The 22165-nt window shown below is 39.2% G+C and overlaps 1 protein-coding gene across 14 annotated transcripts in view; it reads right to left on the reverse strand.

The window, feature by feature from the left end:
* Window positions 1–4904: 4904 nt before the first annotated feature.
* MPP7 (MAGUK p55 scaffold protein 7) overlaps window positions 4905–22165 on the reverse strand; it is a 250618-nt gene continuing 233357 nt past the window's right edge. For 13 of the 14 annotated variants that reach the window (XM_089906315.1, XM_089906316.1, XM_089906317.1 and 10 more), the window contains 5 exons: window positions 21031–21111; window positions 11649–11742; window positions 10553–10661; window positions 9329–9472; window positions 4905–7802 (listed from right to left, as the gene is read on the reverse strand). In XM_089906315.1, coding sequence (XP_089762441.1) covers window positions 7623–7802; window positions 9329–9472; window positions 10553–10661; window positions 11649–11742; window positions 21031–21111 — 608 coding nt within the window. In that variant the 3' untranslated portion in view covers window positions 4905–7622. The remainder of the gene's footprint in view (window positions 7803–9328; window positions 9473–10552; window positions 10662–11648; window positions 11743–21030; window positions 21112–22165) is intronic. The other variant, XM_089906314.1, reaches the window with a different exon arrangement.

Raw genomic sequence — 22165 nt, forward strand, 5'->3', positions numbered from 1 at the left:
AGCAGTGCAGCTCAAAGGGTGCAAAATAGATGGGATTTGAATAGCCATCCATCTGAAGCAGCAATAATCACTCCTATCATACTCAGTGGTCTCTTCCTATAAGAGAGATTTTTGTGATGTCCCTTCTGCTATCTTGAAATGAAATCCACAGATATAGTGTAGTCTGCACAGTTAAAAAGAAACCCCAGGGACTTCCCTGGCAGTCCAGTGGTTGAGAATCCACGCTTCCACTGCAGGGGGCACGGGTTCGATCCCTGGTTGGGGAACTAAGATCCTGCATGCCGCGCGGTGCAGCAAAATAAAATAATAAAAAATAAAGTAATGGAACCCCAGTGTAATATAAGGGAGAAGGAAAAGGAGAGGAACGGAAAGTAAAATAGCTCAAATTGTGAGATGTAAATGCTCAAGCAGCAGTTCCCCAAAGACAGCAGTGATCACGTGCATGGGGTAGGTTCACACATCGTGGCATGGGTGTGTCCTGACATGCAATGTTGGAGACTGACAGCATGAGTGGTATTTCCATTAGTGACATGATGTTCCAAAATAGTGAAAAACTCTTGGTAAACTTCTGAAAAAATGAAATACTATCTTCCTTTGATTTACATGGTAGCGCATTCCTGGAAAAGTCAGTGTATATTACAACCTAGCCAAAATACCACTCGTGTTATTCTTTCCCGAGCTGCTTGAGCCCGTGTTTATTTTTATTTTTCTTTCCTTTGAAAAGCTTTTAAGGCAACAAGTTTTCCTGAGCTCAGTTTTTTAGTCCTAGTCCACAGATTCTGATAGTTACATTGCTATTTTCTGAATAATCTACAATTTTATTTTTAGTTAGTCCATGATCAGAATACTTTTTAAAATTTTGAGTTTTTCTAAGAGGTCTTTTTTTGGTGTTTACTTGTTATTCATTTTTAGCTCTATTGGACTGTGGTCACTAGATGTAATGTGAAGTATTTAAATATTTTGGAATTTAATGAGGTTTTTCTTGTAGCTTACTTGAGGACTGGGTTTTATAAATGCTCAGTGTAGCTCTTGAATAGAAGGTATAATTTCAGTTTGCAGGAAAAAGCATTCTTTCCATGGCTATGAGATTGGCTGAGGAATTGTGATATATGGACCTTCTATAACAATTTTCTTCAAGGTCTAATAGAGAGAAGTATTTTAAAGATTATCAAATAAGATGGTTTTATTGACTGCACTTCTCAAGGTTTTACCCTGTGTCTTCGATGTTCCTCCTTTTGTGACTTATACCACTGATTACTAAAGAATGACTTTTTGACCCAACTGATAAACATTGAACTCAATTTTAATATTATTATTGTGCCTTCTGTTTTCTTATTTTATTTATTTATTTTGCTTTCTTTTTGTCTGCATCTGCCTGGCTTATTTTTGTCAATCCTCTTACTTTAAATCTTTCTCTCCTTGAAGAATATGGTTGATGTCCATTTTTGATGTAGTTGAAAAATGGTCTCAATACATGAGTTCACGGCATTTAGATCTGTTAATAAGAGACCCATTTGGCCTTGTTTCTGTCATCTCATTTAATGGAGTCTCTTTCTGATTCCTCTTTGTATTTACTTTCAATTCCACAGATGATTGCCTTCAAATACTTTTTAAAAATTTAACTAATATTTAAGCACGTTTATATTTCTTCCTTCTTTCTTTCATCCTCAGTTGTTTTGGTATCTTCTAGATTCCTAAGAGCAATGTATTTCCCTAAGTTATTACTTTATGTTATATAGCTCTTCATTGACATGTACAGTAATTACATTTTGTAGCCACTGTTATGTAAACATATTGCTACTTAGGTCTTTTCTCTGTTTAAGTGGAGTCAGTGATGACAAACAGCTCACCTACTACTAACTAGCAGAGTGCCAAGGCACAGAGCAGGAGCCCAGTGAATTGAGCCTTTAGGTATTACTAATGCCCAGGTCAGATTAAACAGTTAAAGAGGTATTACTTTGTCCAAAATGGTAGACTCACAACCATGATAAATTTGGAAACCCAAAAACATATGAACAACTTTCCCCAAACTTAAATTTTATCCATACTGTGGAGGAAAAAAACGTGGAACCCAAGAAAAATAAAATTTAAATGGGATCTCTTGCTTTAGTTTTCGCTACAAGTTCCAGAATGTTTTAAAGCTCAGTGCATCATTGCAGGGCAAGTGACACCTTTGGAAAGTGAACGTAGATACTGGGAGTGGCCTAGGTTGTCATGCATACTGTTTTCCATTAGGAATGCTTCCAGCAGCAAGTAAACAACAGCCAAATATTAACACTTTTTAATAGAACATCTTTTCCAGTTTTACTGATATAATTAACATTGTGTAAGTTTAAGGTGTACAGTGTGATGATTTGATGCATGTATATATGATGAAATGATTACCACAACAAGGTTATTTAACACTTCTATCACCTCACATAATTACCTTGTGTGTGTGTCTGTTGATAACTCTTTTAGCTACTTTCAAGCATGTTACACAGTGTTGTTAACTAAAGTCACCATGTTGTACATCACATCCCCAGAACTTATTCATCTCATAACTGGAAGCTTGTACCTTTTGACCAACCTCCCCCTTTTCCCTCCAACTCCTGGTAACTACCATTCTATTTTCTATTTCTAGTTCAGCTTTTGTAGATGCCATATATAAGTGATAACATATAGTTATTCGTCTTTCTCTGACTTATTTTAGTTAGAATAATGCCCTCAAGATACACCCATGTTGTCACAAAAGGCAGAATTTCCTTATTTTTAACTGTTGAATAATCTTCGTGTATGTGTGTGTGTGTGTGTGTGTGTGTGCATCCTCCCATTCTTCATTCATCTGTTGAGGGACACTTGCTGTTTCCTTGTCTCAGCTGTTGTGAATAACGCTGCAGTGAACGTGGAACGTGGGAGTGCAGATCTCTTTTCAAAATAGTGATTTCATTTTCTTCAGATATGTACCCAGAAGTAGAATTGCTGGGTCATATGGTGGTTCTATTTTTAGTTTTGTTTAGGAACTGCCATACTGTTTTCCATAGCTGCTGCCCCAATTTACATTCTCACCAACAGAGCGTAAAAGAACATTGTTTTTTCAGTAATTAGAGGAAGGAGGTCCCAGGATTTTTTTCAGCAGCTCAGTGATGTTATGGATTTAGGATCTTTTCCTTTTTCTACTCATTCATCTATAGATTGGCCTTAGTCATCCATTGGTTTAGGGTTAGGGTTATGGCTGTCATCTTTGCAAGCACCTCAACATAACAAGCATCTCAAACAGGAAGCATGGGCGCAGGAGCATAAAAGGTTTTCACCTCATGCAGTTGTTTAAATCAGGGAAACAGCTCTTACTCATAGCTCCTACGACAGACATTACCTCGAAGTGGGTGGCATGACCAACTCAGGTCCATCCTTGCAAAGAGGGGATTGTATGATTGATTAGACCAATCACGATTCACCACTAAGGAATGGTACTCAAACAGACAAAATAGAAATACTGCATATTATGCTAAGTTTTTTGTATGTTTTTGATAATAGCCACTGTTTGAAGATCAGCCCACTATACAGGCATAGATAAATCAAGTTATATCTGACTAAAGCAACAGTGCTCTGAGAAAACTCTTTGTAAACTGCTGTGCATCAAAAGGATGAACAATCGCTCCCCTAATGACCAAATCTCACCTGTTTCCAGAACTGGCTCAAGTTCTAGCACCACCAGGAAACACAATGCAGTGAAATAGTGTGGGATTGGAGGAAGCCTGACCACTGTTCAAGCCCCGATTCCTTACTCGTCACCTGTTACCTTGGGCCAGGTACGGAAGCCAGCACCTTGGTTTTCTCAACTGTAAAATATGAAGCTACCACTCCCATACAGGGCAGCTGTAAGGATTAAATGAAATCGCAGACAAATCATACAGATGTCTGACATTAGTAAGGACATTTGGTCTGGCAGTGAGGGGGCCCAGGTAGGTGTATGTGAATAAGACAGCTGTTATAAAAGTAAAAGTATTCCCTGCCCCCCAGAAGCTGAAGTGTAAGTGAGCACGCATTTGGAAAGGAAGTGCGGTAGCAGAAGAAAGGGCTGGGATACAATTGAGGGACATTTATTTCAGCTGGTATCAGCTATATTCCATACTAGTGGTTGCAAATACAAATTGGTTCACTTTCCTGTTGAGAATCAGCCAGTGAATTCTGGATGCATCATTTGGACGCAATGGTATTTTTATAAAACAATAAAGCTGGTCATAGAAATTATTTAGGAAGCTTCCTGTGAATTTACTAATAGGAGAACTGTTTGTGTGGAGTAATTAAGAATATTTACGCAGCTACTTTTAAACTGTGTGACGTGAGAGTGACCGTTGTGAAGCGAGCTTACCATCAGCGAGCACTTCTAGCCCAGGCTTTGTTCCAAGCACATTACACGGATCAATTCTTTCATTTCATGCCCACAACAATCCTATGAGGTAAGCACTCTTACTATCTCCATTATTTTCTGGTGAGAAAACGACAGTGAGATTAAACGAGGTTATAAAACTCGTAATAGGCAGCATCTGAACTCAACAATCCAGCTCCAGACCCCACGCCCCTAACTGCTACATCCTACAGCCTCTCAGTGGAAGCAGAGCTGGGCTAACTCGTTCAGCTGCTTAAGCAAGGCCAGTGCCACTTAGCCTGTCTGTATAAGCAGATGGCAGTCTGTCCTCACATGCAGAGCTGGAAAAGTCTACTTCGCCTACCTGGAACAGGGGCAGAGGATGTGGGTGCCGCTCAATGCCTGACGGAAAGAGGCGGGGCGGGGTGTCCCCATCACGGATGGGCTGGGACCAACCATTCCATTCTTTGCTCCACAGCTTTAAGTGGCTGGACCGTGTGGGTAAGAGCAAGGCTAGTGAAGTCCACCTCTCCAATAACCTGGATGAAACCAATTAATGTTTGAAACAAATATGAAATTTAATTTTAGACAGAGCCAGTTCCAATATATCACTTGGTGTCATTAAAGAAAACAAGTTTTTCCACCATTGGAAACAGTGAAGTAGATACCAAGTGCAAGAGCCATCTTCAAGAGAGTACACACATAATTTGAAGATACTTTATTAAGCTCAAAGGTTTTCCATGACTTTTATTTATAAACTCTTACTAGTCAAAAAGAAAATAAATAATAAAACTCTGTATTTTCAGGAAACTTTTAACATAATTTCGTTTTACATGTTTGTCAATTTTAAATTATTACAATTTAGATACATTCAATCATTACACAATGCCAGGAAGGTCAGCCTTAAAGATATCGATAATGTCTATATTGGTAAGTAAAATAATGGTAAAAAAAAAGATTCCAGTATGTTAATAATGGGAGTATAGAATTATCTTCTTGATCTTGGATTTTAAATACATGGACTTAAAAAACCCAATATTCCTGTTCTCTCAAATAGTGGCTGACACTGTCTCAGAAGCAAGCTGCCTAAAGAACTAGTCTGTCCTTGCTAGAGAGGGAGCTGAGGATGCATAAAGCACAGAATCAAGGGCCCTTTGCAACATTAATCAGAGGCCATGGAGTTGGCCCTGCCGCATTAAATTTTAACTGAATCTCTTTCTAAGCATCAAGGTGGCCATGTAAACGTCACTTGCAAGACCACGTATGTATATTACCTGATAAAAGATTTTTCAAATTGCTGAAGTACCTCTTTTCATTATTTAAAAAAATACTGCCCAGCTCTCGTGTAAAAAGGGAGAAAGGCTGGACAAATATAGTTCTATAACACCTCCACCACCACCACCAAAAAGGACTCCGTTTCTACCACGTTACACTATCTCCACCTCCGCAGGAAAGAATTGAGGCAATTGTCTGTAAATGAAAAAAAGCAAACCAGGTACTATTTCTGAACAAAGAATTTGGACTGCCTAAATTATAATTCATTTCCTAGGAAGTCCTGACTTTTCGGAAATTTCAGTCAATGTTCAAAGAGAATATTCTACCCAAACCACCTAAGGAAGATTTGTACTTTCTTAGACCAGCCACACAACTATAAAGTATGGCTTCAATATTAGATCTGGCAACCCACCAACCCCTTTTTAAACTAAATTGCTTGCTATTTAGTTAATTAACTTAGACCTTGCTGTTTGGATTATGCTGTCAAGTAACAATGTCTGGTTATCTAACTATTTAGCTGTGAGTGTGTATCAAGGGATGAAATTTGACACGTCTGAAGGAAACTCAGTGAGTGATGCTATCAAATGTGCACACAGAACACACTTGTGGATCTGCATATGAATAAAGGTCAAATATTTACATGGAATGTTGACCCTGACTTATAAAACTACTATCTTAAATTATGATGTCTTTACATACTATTTATTTAATGAATAGCCTCATTTGATAATTAAAAAAATATGCCTTTCAAATATTTCATAAATATATAAAATTTCACTACACTCTTTTTCCTTAAACGGGACATCTAAACTCTCTTTACAAATCAACAAAAAATATCGTTTTTTCTGCTTGAAAGTCACAGATGCAATGATTTCTGATTGACAGGGTCTTACGGCATGCAAGAATGGGAGGACATGTTCTCTTACACAACTATGGACATTTCTGGTATTTTGAGCTATATAATTTACTCACTGAAGATGAGTAGCATCCAAGAAAAATGAGAGATCCCATCTAAATATTTACAACAAAAGAGTCTTTCTTAAACTTCTTTAAAAATGGCAAGACTAGGATGGTATCTGCCCAGTGTTAACTATTTTGATGACGAAGAAATAACATTACATGAAAAGTTTTCTAAAACATATCTTATAGTGCAATTTAAATATATTGTGATCAATTGCACACATTTGAAAAATGATCACATTTTCTTTAACTGTAGCAGTAACAAGTAAAACCTACTTTTAGAATAGGAATCATTCTTATAATTTATTGGGAAAACCCAAAGCCAGATAACTGGCTCCAGAATTTCTGGTGAGTCCAGAAATGTTGTCTGAGGATTTACAAATAAAAATGTCCTTTGTAATCTTACTTGCCCCAGGATATCACCATTCTTAAGCCATAAAGAAAGGTTTTTAGTTTCATAAATAGTAATTTTTAAAAGCCCATCTTCCCTTATTAAACATTTGTTGAGTCACTGATATATGCACTCATAAGGCCTTCTCAAACTGTAACTGTGAATATGTTGTGTCTATGGAAGAAAAAGTTTGCACTTGCAGAACAGTAAGAGGACTCGGCCTTACTGCCAGCCCAGGCGCCTCTATGATGATGTCTGGCTCCTGAAGACTGTGAACTGAACGTATTCAGCGGCTGACATGCAAACTCCAAGGCAGTGATGACGTCGGAGACCAGCTGAAGCACTGAACTCCCGTGTACATTCTCCAGCTGTGTCTCTCTAAAAAGTTCAACCCCATTTTGGAGATAGAGCTGCACAGTCAAGACAACCAGAATACGGTACTGTGCAGATTTTGACTTTGGACCTTAAACTCAAACACTGTGCCTGAAATAAGGCTGTAAAAAGATACAAACAAAACCAACACATCAATTTTAACCAAGATTGCACATCTTAACAGTGATATAGATTAAAAAACCCTACCACCAAAATGGTAACTGATTTAATCATGCACTCTACAGAAAAGATAATTATGGACATTTCCCTTAGTTACGAATGCAACCAGCTCACTGGAACCCAGTGGGTATCTGTCTCCAGTCTGTCAAAAGTTGTTTTAAGCTCACTGAAGGCCATGGTGAGATCATCATTTACTATAGTTTTGTCAAAAAGATGACCATATTGACTTTCCATTATCTGGGCAGATTTAATCATTTCTTTAAAGTCTTCCTCCTACAAAAAGAAGTATTTTAAAAAACCGGTTAACCAGGCAATTTTACCACGTCACGTCAATGCAAATATTGCACAACTGGTTTATCTAATGTTGTTCTGTGTTCACTATTTCACCTCAGCCACAAAAGAAAAGTATCCTCTTTAACTATAAATTCTTCAGAAGCCATAATTTCTAATACCCTCTCTCTCTATTTGCTTGTAACTAAACTGCCCTGACAAGAGTCAAAACTCCTGCCTTACCTAAATTTCAGGATAATTAGTCACTCGCTTATCATTACAGGGATATTTCAGTATTAAAGGAGAATTGTTTACCCTTAGGCTTTGCCTGCCTTGTTCACATTTATTCATAGCAAGGAATGTATAACAAACTACTTTTTCAGAGTTGGATACATTTATGAAAGGACACTTATATTATGTCCTTCTACGTCTCAGTAGAAGTAGGAAGTGGGTCAGGGGCCCTTCATACTCACATTTTTGAAACCAGTAAGAATTTTAGTTGATTATAAAACAAGACTATATACATAAACGTGAGTTAAATCTTATGTTATCATTTATTATCTTCATTGAGAAATCTTCACATAGTACAATACTATAATAAATAGTACAATAACTCTTTATACTGTGACTTCTTGGAGTCTTTTCAGAGTCTACATTTCAATGTCATAGAAGATTTTCACAACAGAAATTTTAATTTTAGTGTTAATCCAGAGCCCTGAGTAATTTAACCTCATATAACAGTACCTGTTCAGTATGGTTGTGTATTGTCAGTACTTTAGAAAAAAGATATTTTTAAAATACTGGGAATCAAAAACATTATCTGTACTTGGTACCCACAATTAATAGTTTACAAATTAATACAGACTAAAGTTAAAGATGAGTTAATTAAGAGAGGGAGGGGAAAAAACCTTCTGCCATTAAATTTCTCTGCTTTTTATTTTTAAGCCTAAAGTAGACTACATCGTCTTATGGTTAAAAACAAAAAACAATGAAAGGCCCTGCCAGAGTCATTCTAGTCATTAACAAACCACAGCTGCCATTTCTAATAACAGTCAAAGGGAATACAAATACAGATTGAATAATACAAGTCTACTTGTCCTACACCCGAAATGATGCTTTTTCTTTCACTATGCTAAATATGATGTTGATACAAACAGACAAGGCAAATTATTAAATTTTCATCTAGACTATTAATGAGTAATAGTACCTGACTTTGGTATTTTTCCCTTTAAAAATAAGGCTAGTTGAAAACTCAGTGGTCTAACTTTTTACATGTGCCTTCAAAAATTTGATAAGTGTACATAATAGCATACAAAATAGCTCAGAGTCAGTGTAATATGAAGGTCATTCACAGAAGCCGAGAAAGCAGTTCCAGTGCAACCGCTGAATGCGAGCGCCTAAATACAGCTCTGTCTCGCGTGGGTGTTTGGATCTCCTTCATCTACTGCAGTCTCCCTAATGCAGAGTCACTACTGCACATGATTTTAAGTCCTGCTTGTGTATTTTCAGTAAAGCATCCTCATACTCACCGTAAAGGGCTTTGCAGCACCTTGCTCATCTCTGCTTGAAATAATCTTTGCATTTTTTCTTGTCTCCCTCAAACGCTCTATTGACGGAGGCTTTATAAATATCACATAGGGCTTAAATTCTAGTGTCCTTAAGTGCTTCACTGTCTGCAATGAAGAAAATAAGTTTTCTTACATTTCTTCATAATGTCATGAGTTTTATAACAAAACTGAATTTCCTTTCTAAGGAGAAAATTCCTTAAAATTATTTCCTAATTAAGGTTAGCAGGGCTTTCAATATATTGTTGTTCAATCAGCTGTTGACAATTAAATGTAACAGACACCTCTCAAAAGATGGAGAATGTAACTTGTCTTTAAAAATGCTTTGAAATATGCCATAATTAATACTGAAGAGAAGCAGCTAAAAATATCAGAAAACTCGTTTTTAGATCTAATACCCAAAAGATGCTATGAGTTAACTTTCTTTACATGAAAGTCTTCCAACCATCCTGTTTACGTCTCTTCCTGATCTCAGGTTGAGGTCTCCCTCCTCTTTCATTCTGCCCTTCAGAGTCCCCTACAAAGGGCAAGCCCCCTGCTTTTCACGAAGCTCGCAGCACTGCCTCTGGGTAACGAGGAGAATGCTGTGGGCTGCGTCTCAGCTGGGGGGGTCTGTGGTGAGACAGGGAAGTGCACTGCTTCACCCACTGGCACTCAGTCCACATGACATGAGTTCCCAGGGTGCCAGGCGAGCTCTACCTGGCGACTTGTTCCTGGTACAGCTCCTGTGAGATGCCCGCGGCTCTCGCCGGGCAGTTTACACTTCTAGAATATTTACAGAACCAAAATCAACGAAAGAGGACTGAGAACCAAAATGTCCATTGTCAAAAATGATGAACACTTATAACAATGCATACATGAAATACATTATACATATAATGCAACATATTTTTAAATACAAAATACATGGAAGAAATATCTAAGAGACATTACACTTGGCAAACACTGAATCCAAATAAGAGTTACAAACACAAATGTTGAGGCTTCCCCGACCCCTGTTTCCTAATAACAACATGGGCTTCTTTTCAGCAGAAACTTCTCAACTGACATTTAAATGCTTTTGTCACCTTAGGAAAGCCACCTATATGCCAAAAGTGAGTAGATTTCAGATTTACCCCATACTGAAATGCTCAAATGTGGTAGATTACATGGGCTTGAAGGGTGTTGAATAGGTCACTGTTCACTTACATGAGGCTGAACGTCCAACAAACAAACTTTGTTTTTAGCTAGGACAGACCGAACTGAGTCTATACTTGTGCCGTAATAGTTGTTTTTATATTCACCATATTCAATAAACCTGTAGAAATTAGAATCATTTGTGAATTATATATGGCAGACATAATTCATATATAAAAGATGTTTTTGCTGAACATGTAATTTTTTAAACTGCTTTTAATAAAATAACTAGGTCCAAGTACTCCAGAATGTCAATTTAAAAAAAATCTTCTATTTCATTTTTTCAAATCAGTAACACTTGCTTGTATTACACTTAAGCAGAAAAAAAGTACTTTAGTCCAGCAGGACTCTAATGTTTTCCATCACCTCTTTTTCAGAACTAATGCAATGCAATAAAACAGTGAATAAGCCAAACAATAAAAACTACTGAAATTTCACTGCACACGAAAGAACAACCAAGCTCAGCTTTAGAACTCGAGGAGGACTGGCTGGTGGCTAACGCGAGCAGGACAGCTGAGAACGTGCTATAAAAACTCAATCGCTGTGCCAAACACGGAAAAAGCATTTCGATGTTTCAATAAAGTCCCACAATCCCACATTAGAGCACACATTGCTCCCTGATACCCTAAAATATCCATGCTTCAGCAAATGGAAAACCAGGGGCTGGGAGACTTAGCGCTTGCTAGAGGATATGGTACAAGCAAGATGATTAACATTATTTTGAAGAGCCAATGAGAGGGAGGGAGGTATGTGGAAAAGACTGGAACTAGGGATCTATTACACAGTTACTAGTTACTAAAATAAAGTTCTATCTAAATTCTACGTTAAGATTCAATTACAGGGGTAGGACGATCTCACGATAATACACTAGCAAAATAATCCCGACACATTCAATTTACCAGATACACAACAGCTCTAGGTTATTAAAAGATTGCAGGCAAAGATGGGTAATAACCACTAACTGAATTATCTTTTTATCAGTTTCAAATATTATAAAAATGAAAATTCATTTCAAACGGAAAGGAACCCTCAGTTGTCTACAACTAGACATATGGGTACATGTTTAAAAACAATAGTTCTACAAAGATTCTAAAAGAAGTCCACATACTTGTTATTTTGTACATCGGTCTCAAACAAGTGCTTGGAAATGAAGACATATTCAACACCATCACTCTCCTGGCTTCTTCTTGGTCTGGTGGTGTCTGTGATTTAATTAAAAAGAGTTCAGAAAAGTCTGCACCAGCCACCCTAAGTAAAATACTAAAAAAGAAATTATCATATATTTGATTAAAGGACTTTTCTTAAATAAGATTTTAAAACTTAAAAAGCAAATTAGCTAATAAAATATAGGAATCCCATTAATTCAGTTTTTCCACTGATATTAAAGTTATATTGACTTGAAGATGGATTCAAAATTAAGTTGCATTATGTTTATGCTATTAATTATTCTGAAGGGGCTTTAATATGTTAATTAAACAAAAATGGTATTTCAACCCTTGAGGAAAAACTGCTTTCTTTGGCAAATAATATACTTATTATTGTCATATTGATTCTTTGTTCATTGTAAGCAAGTCTACCGTCCACTAGGTTGAAAGGTAAAAACTCTTAAAATTATTTTACTATTTTCTGCACAGGGCACATGGTGTATGCCATCAAAGCTTAATTTCCCAAGCAAAGTCAAAGACTTCTATGTGCTATTCATTTCTCCTTTGAAAATTCATAAACACCTTCTTGAAATACAAGTGAACTTCTAAACTTTCAGCAATTCTGCCTAATTATTTGCTACTGAATTATAATGGAGCAGAAAATAACTCTAAAAACGAAAACAAAACCCTAAGGAACTGCAGGCTGATATGGCACGTGAAAAACTGACTACAGTCCATCCTTCCTGCTGATTACAACTAAAACCTCTGGACCCAAAACATCTATTTTTGTTTTGAGCACTTTGAAAATTAAAAAAGCAGGTAGACTGTGGAAGAGAGTCAACCGCCCTGGGGAAGGGTTTAACTTTTATTTGCTTTTAGCTTTGCCCTAGGGGTGGGCTCGTTCACAGAGCAGCATGGAGGAATGTGTGTCTAAATTCCAACAGAAGGCCTGACTTCCTGGGGAAAAGGACCAGAAAAAATAACGCCCCTGTGAGCTGAAGAGTGTGCAAGGAACCCAGGAAGGGACAGAGCTAGAGAAGGAAATACTCTAATTCCGTGCACAAACCAGCACTGGCCTAAGAATAACCCCTAAGCCGTACACATGCAGCACAGACTCAAACCCGCATAACGAACTTGTAAGAAGTGAATTAAGATTAGAATACACAAGTCTCAGCCTAATCCGTGAGTAGTGGAAGTCCAGAACACACCCAAACCAATGGAGAGAAGGCTTAGAGAACGGAGCTGAGATCTGCACTATGCACACATGTTGCAAACTAATCCCTGAACTACACATAACAGGGCAGACCCAAACCAACACAGCAGAAGTTTAGAGAATTGAAGTGAGATTTAAACCATAACTTACAGAAAATGACGTAAAACTTACAGTCTAAACATAAACTAGTCGGTTATAGCTAAAATAAAACATCACCTTTCTCCAGAATATTATAACAGGACCTGGGGTCAATAGAACGTTGCATTCGTAATATCGGGATGCAGTGTTCCATTATTCAACAGAAAAGAACCGAGAAAGGGAGGAGCTTCAAGATGGTGGAAGAGTAAGACGCGGAGATCACCTTCCTCCCCACAGATACACCAGAAATACATCTACACGGGGAACAACTCCTACAGAACACCTACTGAATGCTGGCAGAAGACCTCAGACCTCCCAAAAGGCAAGAAACTCCCCACATACCTGGGTAGGGCAAAAGAAAAAAGAATAAACAGAGACAAAGAATAGGTACGGGACCCGCACCAGTGGGAGGGAGCCGTGAAGGAGGAAAGGTTTCCACACACTAGAAGCCCCTTCACGGGCGGAGACGGCGGGTGGCGGAGGGGGGAGCTTCGGGGCCACGGAGGAGAGCACAGCCACAGGGGTGCGGAGGGCAAAGCGGAGAGATTCCCGCACAGAGGATCAGGGCCGACCAGCACTCACCAGCCCGAGAGGCTTGTCTGCTCACCTGCCGGGGCGGGCGGGGCTGTGAGCTCAGGCTCGGGCTTCGGTCGGAGCACAGGGAGAGGACTGGGGCTGGCGGCGTGAACACAGCCTGAGGGGGTTAGTGCGCCACGGCTAGCCGGGAGGGAGTCCGGGAAAAGTGTGGAGCTGCCGAAGAGGCAAGAGACTTTTTCTTCCCTCTTTGTTTCCCGGTGCTCGAGGAGAGGGGATTCACAGCGCTGCTTAAAGGAGCTCCAGGGACCGGCGCGAGCTCCAGAGACGGGCGTGAGACGCTAAGGCTGCTGCTGCCACTACCAACAAGCCTGTGTGCGAGCACAGGTCACTCTCCACATCTCCCTTCCAGGGAGCCTGTGCAGCCCACCACTGCCAGGGTCCCGGGATCCAGGGACAACTTCCCCAGGAGAACACACAGCACGCCTCAGGCTGGTGCAACGTCACACTGGCCTCTGACGACGCAGGCTCGCCCCGCACTCCGCACCCCTCCCTCCCCCCGGCCTGAGTGAGCCAGAGCCCCCAAATCAGATGCTCCTTTAACCCCCGTCCTGTCTGAGCGAAAAACAGACACCCTCTGGCGACCTACACGTAGAGGCGGGGCCAGATCCAAAGCTGAGCCCCGGGAGCTGTGCGAACAAAGAAGAGAAAGGGAAATCTCTCCCAGCAGCCTCAGGAGCAGCGGATTAAAGCTCCACAATCAACTTGATGTACCTGCATCTGTGGAATACCCGAATACACAACGGATCATCCCAAATTGAGGAGGTGGACTTTGAGAGCAACAATGTATATATATTTTTCCCTTTTTCTCTTTTTGTGAGTGTGTATGTGTATGCTTCTGTGAGAGAGTTTGCCTGTGTAGCTTCGCTTTTACCATTTGTCCTAGGGTTATGTCTGTCCATTTTTTTCTTAACTTAAGAAATTTTTTTTCTTAATAATTATTTTTTATTTTAATAACTTTATTTGTTTTACTTTATTATTTTTTATCTTCTTTCGTTTTTTTCTCCCTTTTATTCTGAGCCGTGTGGAGGACAGGCTCTTGGTGCTCCAGCCAGGTGTCACGGCTGTGCCACTGAGGTGGGAGAGCCAGCTTCAGAACACTGGTCCACAAGAGACCTCCCAGCTCCACATAATATCAAACGGCGAAAATCTCCCAGAGATCTCCATCTCAACACCAGCACCCAGCTTCACTCAACGACCAGCAAGCTACAGTGCTGGACATCCTATGCCAAACAACTAGCAAGATAGGAACACAACCCCACCCATTAGCAGAGAGGCTGCCTAAAATCATAATAAGTCCACAGACACCCCAAAACACAACACCAGACGTGGACCTGCCCACGAGAAAGACAAGATCCAGCCTTATCCACCAGAACACAGGCACTAGTCCCCCCCACCAGGAAGCCTACACAACCCACTGAACCAACCTAAGCCACTAGGGAAAGACATCAAAAACAACGGGAACTACGAACCTGCAACTTGCGAAAAGAAGACCCCAAACACAGTAAGTTAAGCAAAATGAGAAGACAGAGAAATACACAGCAGATGAAGGAGCAAGGCAAAAACCCACCAGCCCTAACAAATGAAGAGGAAATAGGCAGTCTACCTGAAAAAGAATTCAGAATAATGATAGTAAAGATGATCCAAAAACTTGGAAATAGGATGGAGAAAATGCAAGAAACATTTAACAAGGAACTAGGAGAACTAAACAGCAAACAAACAAAGATGAACAACACAATAAATGAAATTAAAAATTCCTAGAAGGGATCAACAGCAGAATAACTGAGGAAGAAGAACAGATAAGTGACCTGGAAGGTAAAATAGTGGAAACAACTACTGCAGAGCAGAATAAAAAAAAAAGAATGAAAAGATTTGAGGACAGTCTCAGAGACCTCTGGGACAACATTAAACGCACCAACATTCAAATTATAGGGCTCCCAGAAGAAGAAGAGAAAAAGAAAGGGACTGAGAAAATATTTGAAGAGATTATAGCTGAAAACTTCCCTAATATGGGAAAGGAAATAGTTAATCAAGTCCAGGAAGCATAGAGAGTCCCATACAGGATAAATCCAAGGAGAAACATGCCAAGACACACATTAAGCAAACTATCAAAAATTAAATACAAAGAACAAATATTAAAAGCAGCAAGGGAAAAACAACAAGTAACACATAAGGGAATCCCCATAAGGTTAACAGCTGATCTTTCAGCAGAAACTCTGCAAGCCAGAAGGGAGTGGCAGGACATGCTGAAAGTGATGAAAGAGAAAAACCTAAAACCAAGATTACTCTACCCAGCAAGGATCTCATTCATATTCGACAGAGAAATTAAAATCTTTACAGACAAGCAAAAGCTAAGAGGATTCAGCACAACCAAACGAGCTTTACAACAAATGCTAAAGGAACTTCTCTAGGCAGGAAACACAAGAGAAGAAAAGGACCTACAATAATAAACCCAAAACAATTAAGAAAATGGGAAGAGGAACATACATATCGATAATTACCTTAAATGTAAATGGATTAAATGCTCCAACCAAAAGACACAGACTGGATGAATGGATACAAAAACAAGACCCATACATATGCTGTCTACAAGAGACCCACTTCAGACCTAGGGACACATACAGACTGAAAGTGAGGGGATGGAAAAAGATACTCCATGCAAATAGAAATCAAAAGAACGCTGGAGTAGCAATTATCATATCAGACAAAATAGACTTGAAAGCAAAGACTATTACAAGAGACAAAGAAGGACACTATGTAATGATCAAGGGATCAATCCAAGAAGATATAACAATTGTAAATATTTATGAACCCAACATAGGAGCACCTCAATACACAAGGCAAATACTAACAGCCAAAAAAGGGGAAATCAACAGTCACACAATCATAGTATGAGACTTTTAACACCCCACTTTCACCAATGGACAGATCATCCAAAATGAAAATAAATAAGGAAACACAGCTTTAAATGATACATTAAACAAGATGGGCTTAACTGATATTTAAAGGACATTCCATCCAAAACCAACAGAATACACATTCTTCTCAAGTGCTCATGGAACATTCTCCAGGATAGATCACATCTTGGGTCACAAATCAAGCCTGGTGAATTTAAGAAAATTGAAATTGTATCAGGTATCTTTTCTGACCACAATGCTATGAGACTAGATATCAATTAAAGGAAAAAATCTGTAAGAAATACAAACACATGGAGGCAAAATAACACATTACTTAATAACCAAGAGATCACTGAAGAAATCAAAGAGGAAATCAAAAAATACCTAGAAACATGACAATGAAAACACAACGACCCAAAACCTATGGGATGCAGCAAAAGCAGTTCTAAGAGGGAATATTATAGCAATACAATCCTACCTTAAGAAACAGGAAACATCTCAAATAAACAACCTAACCTTGCACCTAAAGCAATTAGAGAAAGAAGAACAAAAAAACCCGAAGTTAGCAGAAGGAAAGAAATCATAAAGATCAGATCAGAAATAAATGAAAAAGAAATGAAGGAAACGATAGCAAAGATCAATAAAACTAAAAGCGGGTTCTTTGAGAAAATAAACAAAATTGATAAACGATTAGCCAGACTCATCAAGAAAAAGAGGGAGAAGACTCAAATCAACAGAATTAGAAATGAAAAAGGAGAAGTAACAACTGACACTCCAGAAATGCAAAAGATCACGAGAGATTACTACAAGCAACTCTATACCAATAAAATGGACAACCTGGAAGAAATGGACAAATTCTTAGAAATGCACAACCTGGCAAGACTGAATCAGGAAGAAACAGAAAATATGAACAGACCAATCACAAGCACTGAAATTGAAACTGTGATTAAAATCTTCCAAAAAACAAAAGCCCAGGACCAGTTGGCTTCACAGGTGAATTCTATCAAACATTTAGAGAAGAGCTAACACCTATCCTTCTCAAACTCTTCCAAAATATAGCAGAGGGAGGAACACTCCCAAACTCATTCGACGAGGCCACCATCACCCTGATACCAAAACCAGACAAGGATGTCACAAAGAAAGAAAACTACAGGCCAATATCACTGATGAACATAGATGCAAAAATCCTCAACAAAATACTAGTAAACAGAATCCAAAAGAGACATGTACTACAATGTTCACTGCAGCTCTATTTACAATAGCCAGGACATTAGGAAGCAACCTAAGTGTCCACCGACAGATAAATGGATAAAGAAGATGTGGCACAGATATACAATGGAATATTACTCAGCCATAAAAAGAAACGAAATTGAGTTATTTGTAGTGAGGTGGATGGACCTAGAGTCTGTCATACAGAGTGAAGTAAGTCAGAAAGAGAAAAACAAATACCGTATCCTAACACATATATGGAATCTAAAAAAAAAAAAAAAAGGTTCTGAAGAACCTAGGGGCAGGACAGGAATAAAGACGCAGCCATAGAGAATGGACTTGAGGACATGGGGGGGGAAGGGTAAGCTGGGGTGAAGTGATAGAGTGGCATGGACGTATATACACTACCAAATGTAAAACAGGTAGCTGGTGAGAAGCAGCTGCATAGCACAGGGAGATCAGCTCGGTGTTTTGTGACCACCTAGAGGGGTGGGATAGGCAGGGTGGGAGGGAGGCTCAAGAGGGAGGGGATATGGGGATATATGTATACGTATAGCTGATTCACGTATACGTATACATTTACCTAATTTAGCATCCCTTCAAAAAGTTTTTTTTTAAAATTGAAATAATCACAGATTCACAATAAGTTGCAAAAATAGCACATAGAGGCCTCATGTAACCATCACTCAGCTTCTTCCAAGGGTAACACCTTCCATAACTATAGTACATATCAAAACCAGGACATTAACTAAATCAACAATTAACTTAACTACGAAGTGTTTCTTTTTTATGTTTAAAAACCTGAAGTATAATATACAGAGAAGTTCCCATGGAAGCCTGATGAATCTTCACACATCAAATACACCCGTGTAACCAGTACTCCGAAGAAGAAAATTGCCAGGACGCAGAACCCCCTCCAACCCACCTCCTCAAGGCTTCTAACAGCACGTATTAGCACTGCCTTTCCTGCATTTATAAAAAGGGCGTCATAAGCACATTCTCGTTTGCGTCTGTCGACCTCTTTTCGCTCAGCATAATGTTTGTGGGAGTCGTGTACTTTTGCATGCGGTAGCAGACCATCACTGCATTACAACATCCCTCTGTGTGAATATACCACCATTTGCTTATCCAGTCTACTACTGATGGGCACTGGGGTAGCTTCCAGTTTTGAGCTCTTCTGAGTACCGTTTCTATGCATATCTGAGTACATATTGTATGCATTTCTGGGAGGAGTGTCCTAGGAGCGGAGCGGCTGGGTCACAGGGTATCGGGTTTGCTCAGCCTCAACAGATCCGTAGTTTTCCAAAGTGGCTGAATTACTCTGCTTCCCCACCCCAGCAATGTGCGAGAGTTCCACTGCTCCAAATCTTTTCCATTTACCCCTTCTGGTGGATATCTGGTACATTTTTTGGAACAGAGAATTTAAACATCAAACAGAATACCAGTGGTATAATCAAAGCAATAATTTTTCTCCAGATGATCACGACTCTACCTAAAAGTCTTTTACAAAGCAAGGCAATCTAAAATTCCAAAACTGCTCTTAAAATATCTTCTTAATTAATTAAATCATCCTCATTGGATGCTATGGCTGTATTTCTCACACATGACTGACACAGTGAATCACCTGGGATACGTGCTATAAATACAGATTTTCAGGAATTCTGTCAGGTCTCCAGAAGGAGAATCTCTTTGGAAAGGCCTTGGAATCTTTTCATAAGAACCTCAAGAGACTCTTATTATCAGGCAAGTATGGAAAACACTGCGTTCTGGGGATCTTTTGACATTAACACCTGTTTAAAAAGGAAAATTACTCCTTTAGGGATTTCTTTGGAGAGTCTCAGCCCCAGAACATTTCTGGATGTTGTTAACTTCTATAACAACTTCAGACGCAAACAGTATTTTAACAGTTGGATTAACTGAGTCCAAAGTGCCCTGAGTAATACCAAAATTATCATGGAGGGTTACATTTGATAGGCAGCCTTATTAACCTTTATCCTCTTCAAAAGAAATTAGTTTTTACTACTAATTGGGCTGCAGTAAAGAGAATCTGGAGTTGCAAAGGGCTGCGCAGCATCATACGGTAGCGAGAACGTGAGACCTGGCTTCAAATCCAAGTGCAGCTATTGCCTATGGAACCTCTGAGTCAATCAAAGTATCCTTTCACCTGTTTCCTCCTCTGTGACATGGAGATATTGCCCATCTTACACCGTTGTTGGGAGGGCAAAATAAGACAAATAAGGGCAATGAAGGCACAGTAGGAAATTAATTTGTTTTTTTTCCTTTGTAATCTGTTTTCCATCTTCTAGGTTTCTTCTGTAATTGCTCACCTGTAAGCTTAACAGTTGTTTTGTAAAATGTTCTAATGACTTGTATATTGCAATTCAGCTTTTGTGAGAGAAATACATAATTAAGAAACTGTTTAATTCCATATTTCCAGTTTCCTCTACTTTCATCTCTGTTGGTAGAAACCAGCAGCCCTATAACTTACGGCTGAAAATGATTACAAACAATAACTTGGAAAAATGCAGTAACAAGGCGTAACAAGGTAACCGAAAACTATAATTTTAAAATAAAGTTCAACTAGTCCAAAACTAGAGAACATTGCTAAGGGCATTATACAAATGACTCTTTTTTAACATTACTAAAACCACTTAAAAAGCCAACATTTAATCTAGTCTTTTAGATGGTTCCCTAACATCAACCTGTTAAGTAGTCAAATGGCATTTATTCTGGGTATCAAAATGCTTCCAGGATCACATTTCACTTGTAAGAATGCCTGTGAAAACCACTTTTATAAAAACAGACCTAATTCTGTATACTGATAAGAAGCCTACCACATTTGGATTATATGGCCATGAAAAATTACGCTATGTCAATTACTACAATATGAAAAGTAATTAAGAAACGTTCATAAGAAGCCTCCTCCACTCTCTGCAGTTTGGCCCTTCGAATCTTAAAGCGCATGGAAAACCCTGGAAACTGAAGAAACAGAATAAACTTCTATTGAGCAGAAAACTTGTAAATAATAATGTGATGCCATACCTGTATTAAAATCCACCATAAAAAATGCAAGTAGGGAAGCTGAAAGCAACAAACACCTTGCCAGTGATCTGGGGCAAACCCCTTAACTCTTGTGCCTCAGTTTCCTCCTCTGTAAAATGTGGACACTGTCACTTCCTACTCCCCAGGGCTGTGGTGAGGTCTACATGTGAGTGCTGACACGAGGGCTTTGCAGCACACATGCTGTGTATGTGCTGGGCCAGCAGTAGTAGCAGCAAACAGCACAGAACTTACGGGGCACCGTCACGCCGTAGTGCTGTGTGTCACTGATCAGCAGCTTTCGTTTCAGTTCATTCAAACCTACCCCTACAGGACCTGAAAAACAGGAAAACAGAAATTCACTCCTGAACAGAACACACCATATAAACATTGCTATGATGACATGATCCGTAAGACAGACTGAAAACGTGTACCCAACTTCACATGTATCCCAAGTCAAGAGATTATCTCTAGTTAAGTTGTACGTAAGAAAAAACCAGGAGTCATTTGCTTGCTTTTCTACTTTTTATTTCCTTATTTTTCCTGTTTTTTTAAATTTCGCTTTTCTACTTTTTAAATTTAAATCCCCATCTTTCCATTAAAAAGATAGAAATCTTTGTTTCAAATGAAACATATTCAAGAGTATCTGAGTACGTTAACAGGTAATGGTATCCCGAAGACCTTAAAAAATAGGTGCACCTAAAAAAACGGAATTACACAATTTTAAACGTTTTTAGATCCTAATAAAAGAAAATCTTTGAACCTTGATTTTATTTTAGGTGCAAACACCTAATCATGCATTTTAAACTTGCAAAACCATCAGTGCAACGTCAAGCTCCTCTGCAACACTGTTTATTCTCAGTTGGTCCTTAAGCCTTTGAAAACTTACATAGACCTGATGTACTTCAATCAGTGTGCACATACTAACACCTGTCGTGAACAAGGCATACAGTAAACTCTGTGAAGATTAAAAGATAAGTGAAGTCCGCCTTCAGAGAAAGTAACTGGGTTGGGAGAGTCACACAAAATGAACAGACTCGGGCCAGAAAATGAAGAGTGGTTTCAGATATGAATCCGAAATCAAGAGTTAGAAGGGCACAAGCCCCAGACGGCTAGCTTCTCACAGCCCTGCCATCGAGGTCTATTTGGTGACGGTGTCACGCCTTGAGCAGAACGCAAGCCACAGGGCCAGACTGCCCTCCGTTACATGCCCATCCTCAACACTCCCTCACCTGGCGACACCCATGCTGTGGTCTGAATGTCTGTGTCCCCCCCCAGATTCACATGTTGGAACCCTAACGCCAACGTGATTCTGTTAGAAGCAAAGGTCTCTGGGGGGTTCTGAGGTCACGAGGGTGGAGCCCCCATAAAAGGGCTTAGTGCTCTAATA

This window comes from Delphinapterus leucas, chromosome 2, assembly GCF_059928025.1.
Source record: "Delphinapterus leucas isolate spDelLeu-1000000601 "Yukka" chromosome 2, BTC_Dleu_Yukka2, whole genome shotgun sequence".
NCBI classification, from domain to species: domain Eukaryota; kingdom Metazoa; phylum Chordata; class Mammalia; order Artiodactyla; family Monodontidae; genus Delphinapterus; species Delphinapterus leucas.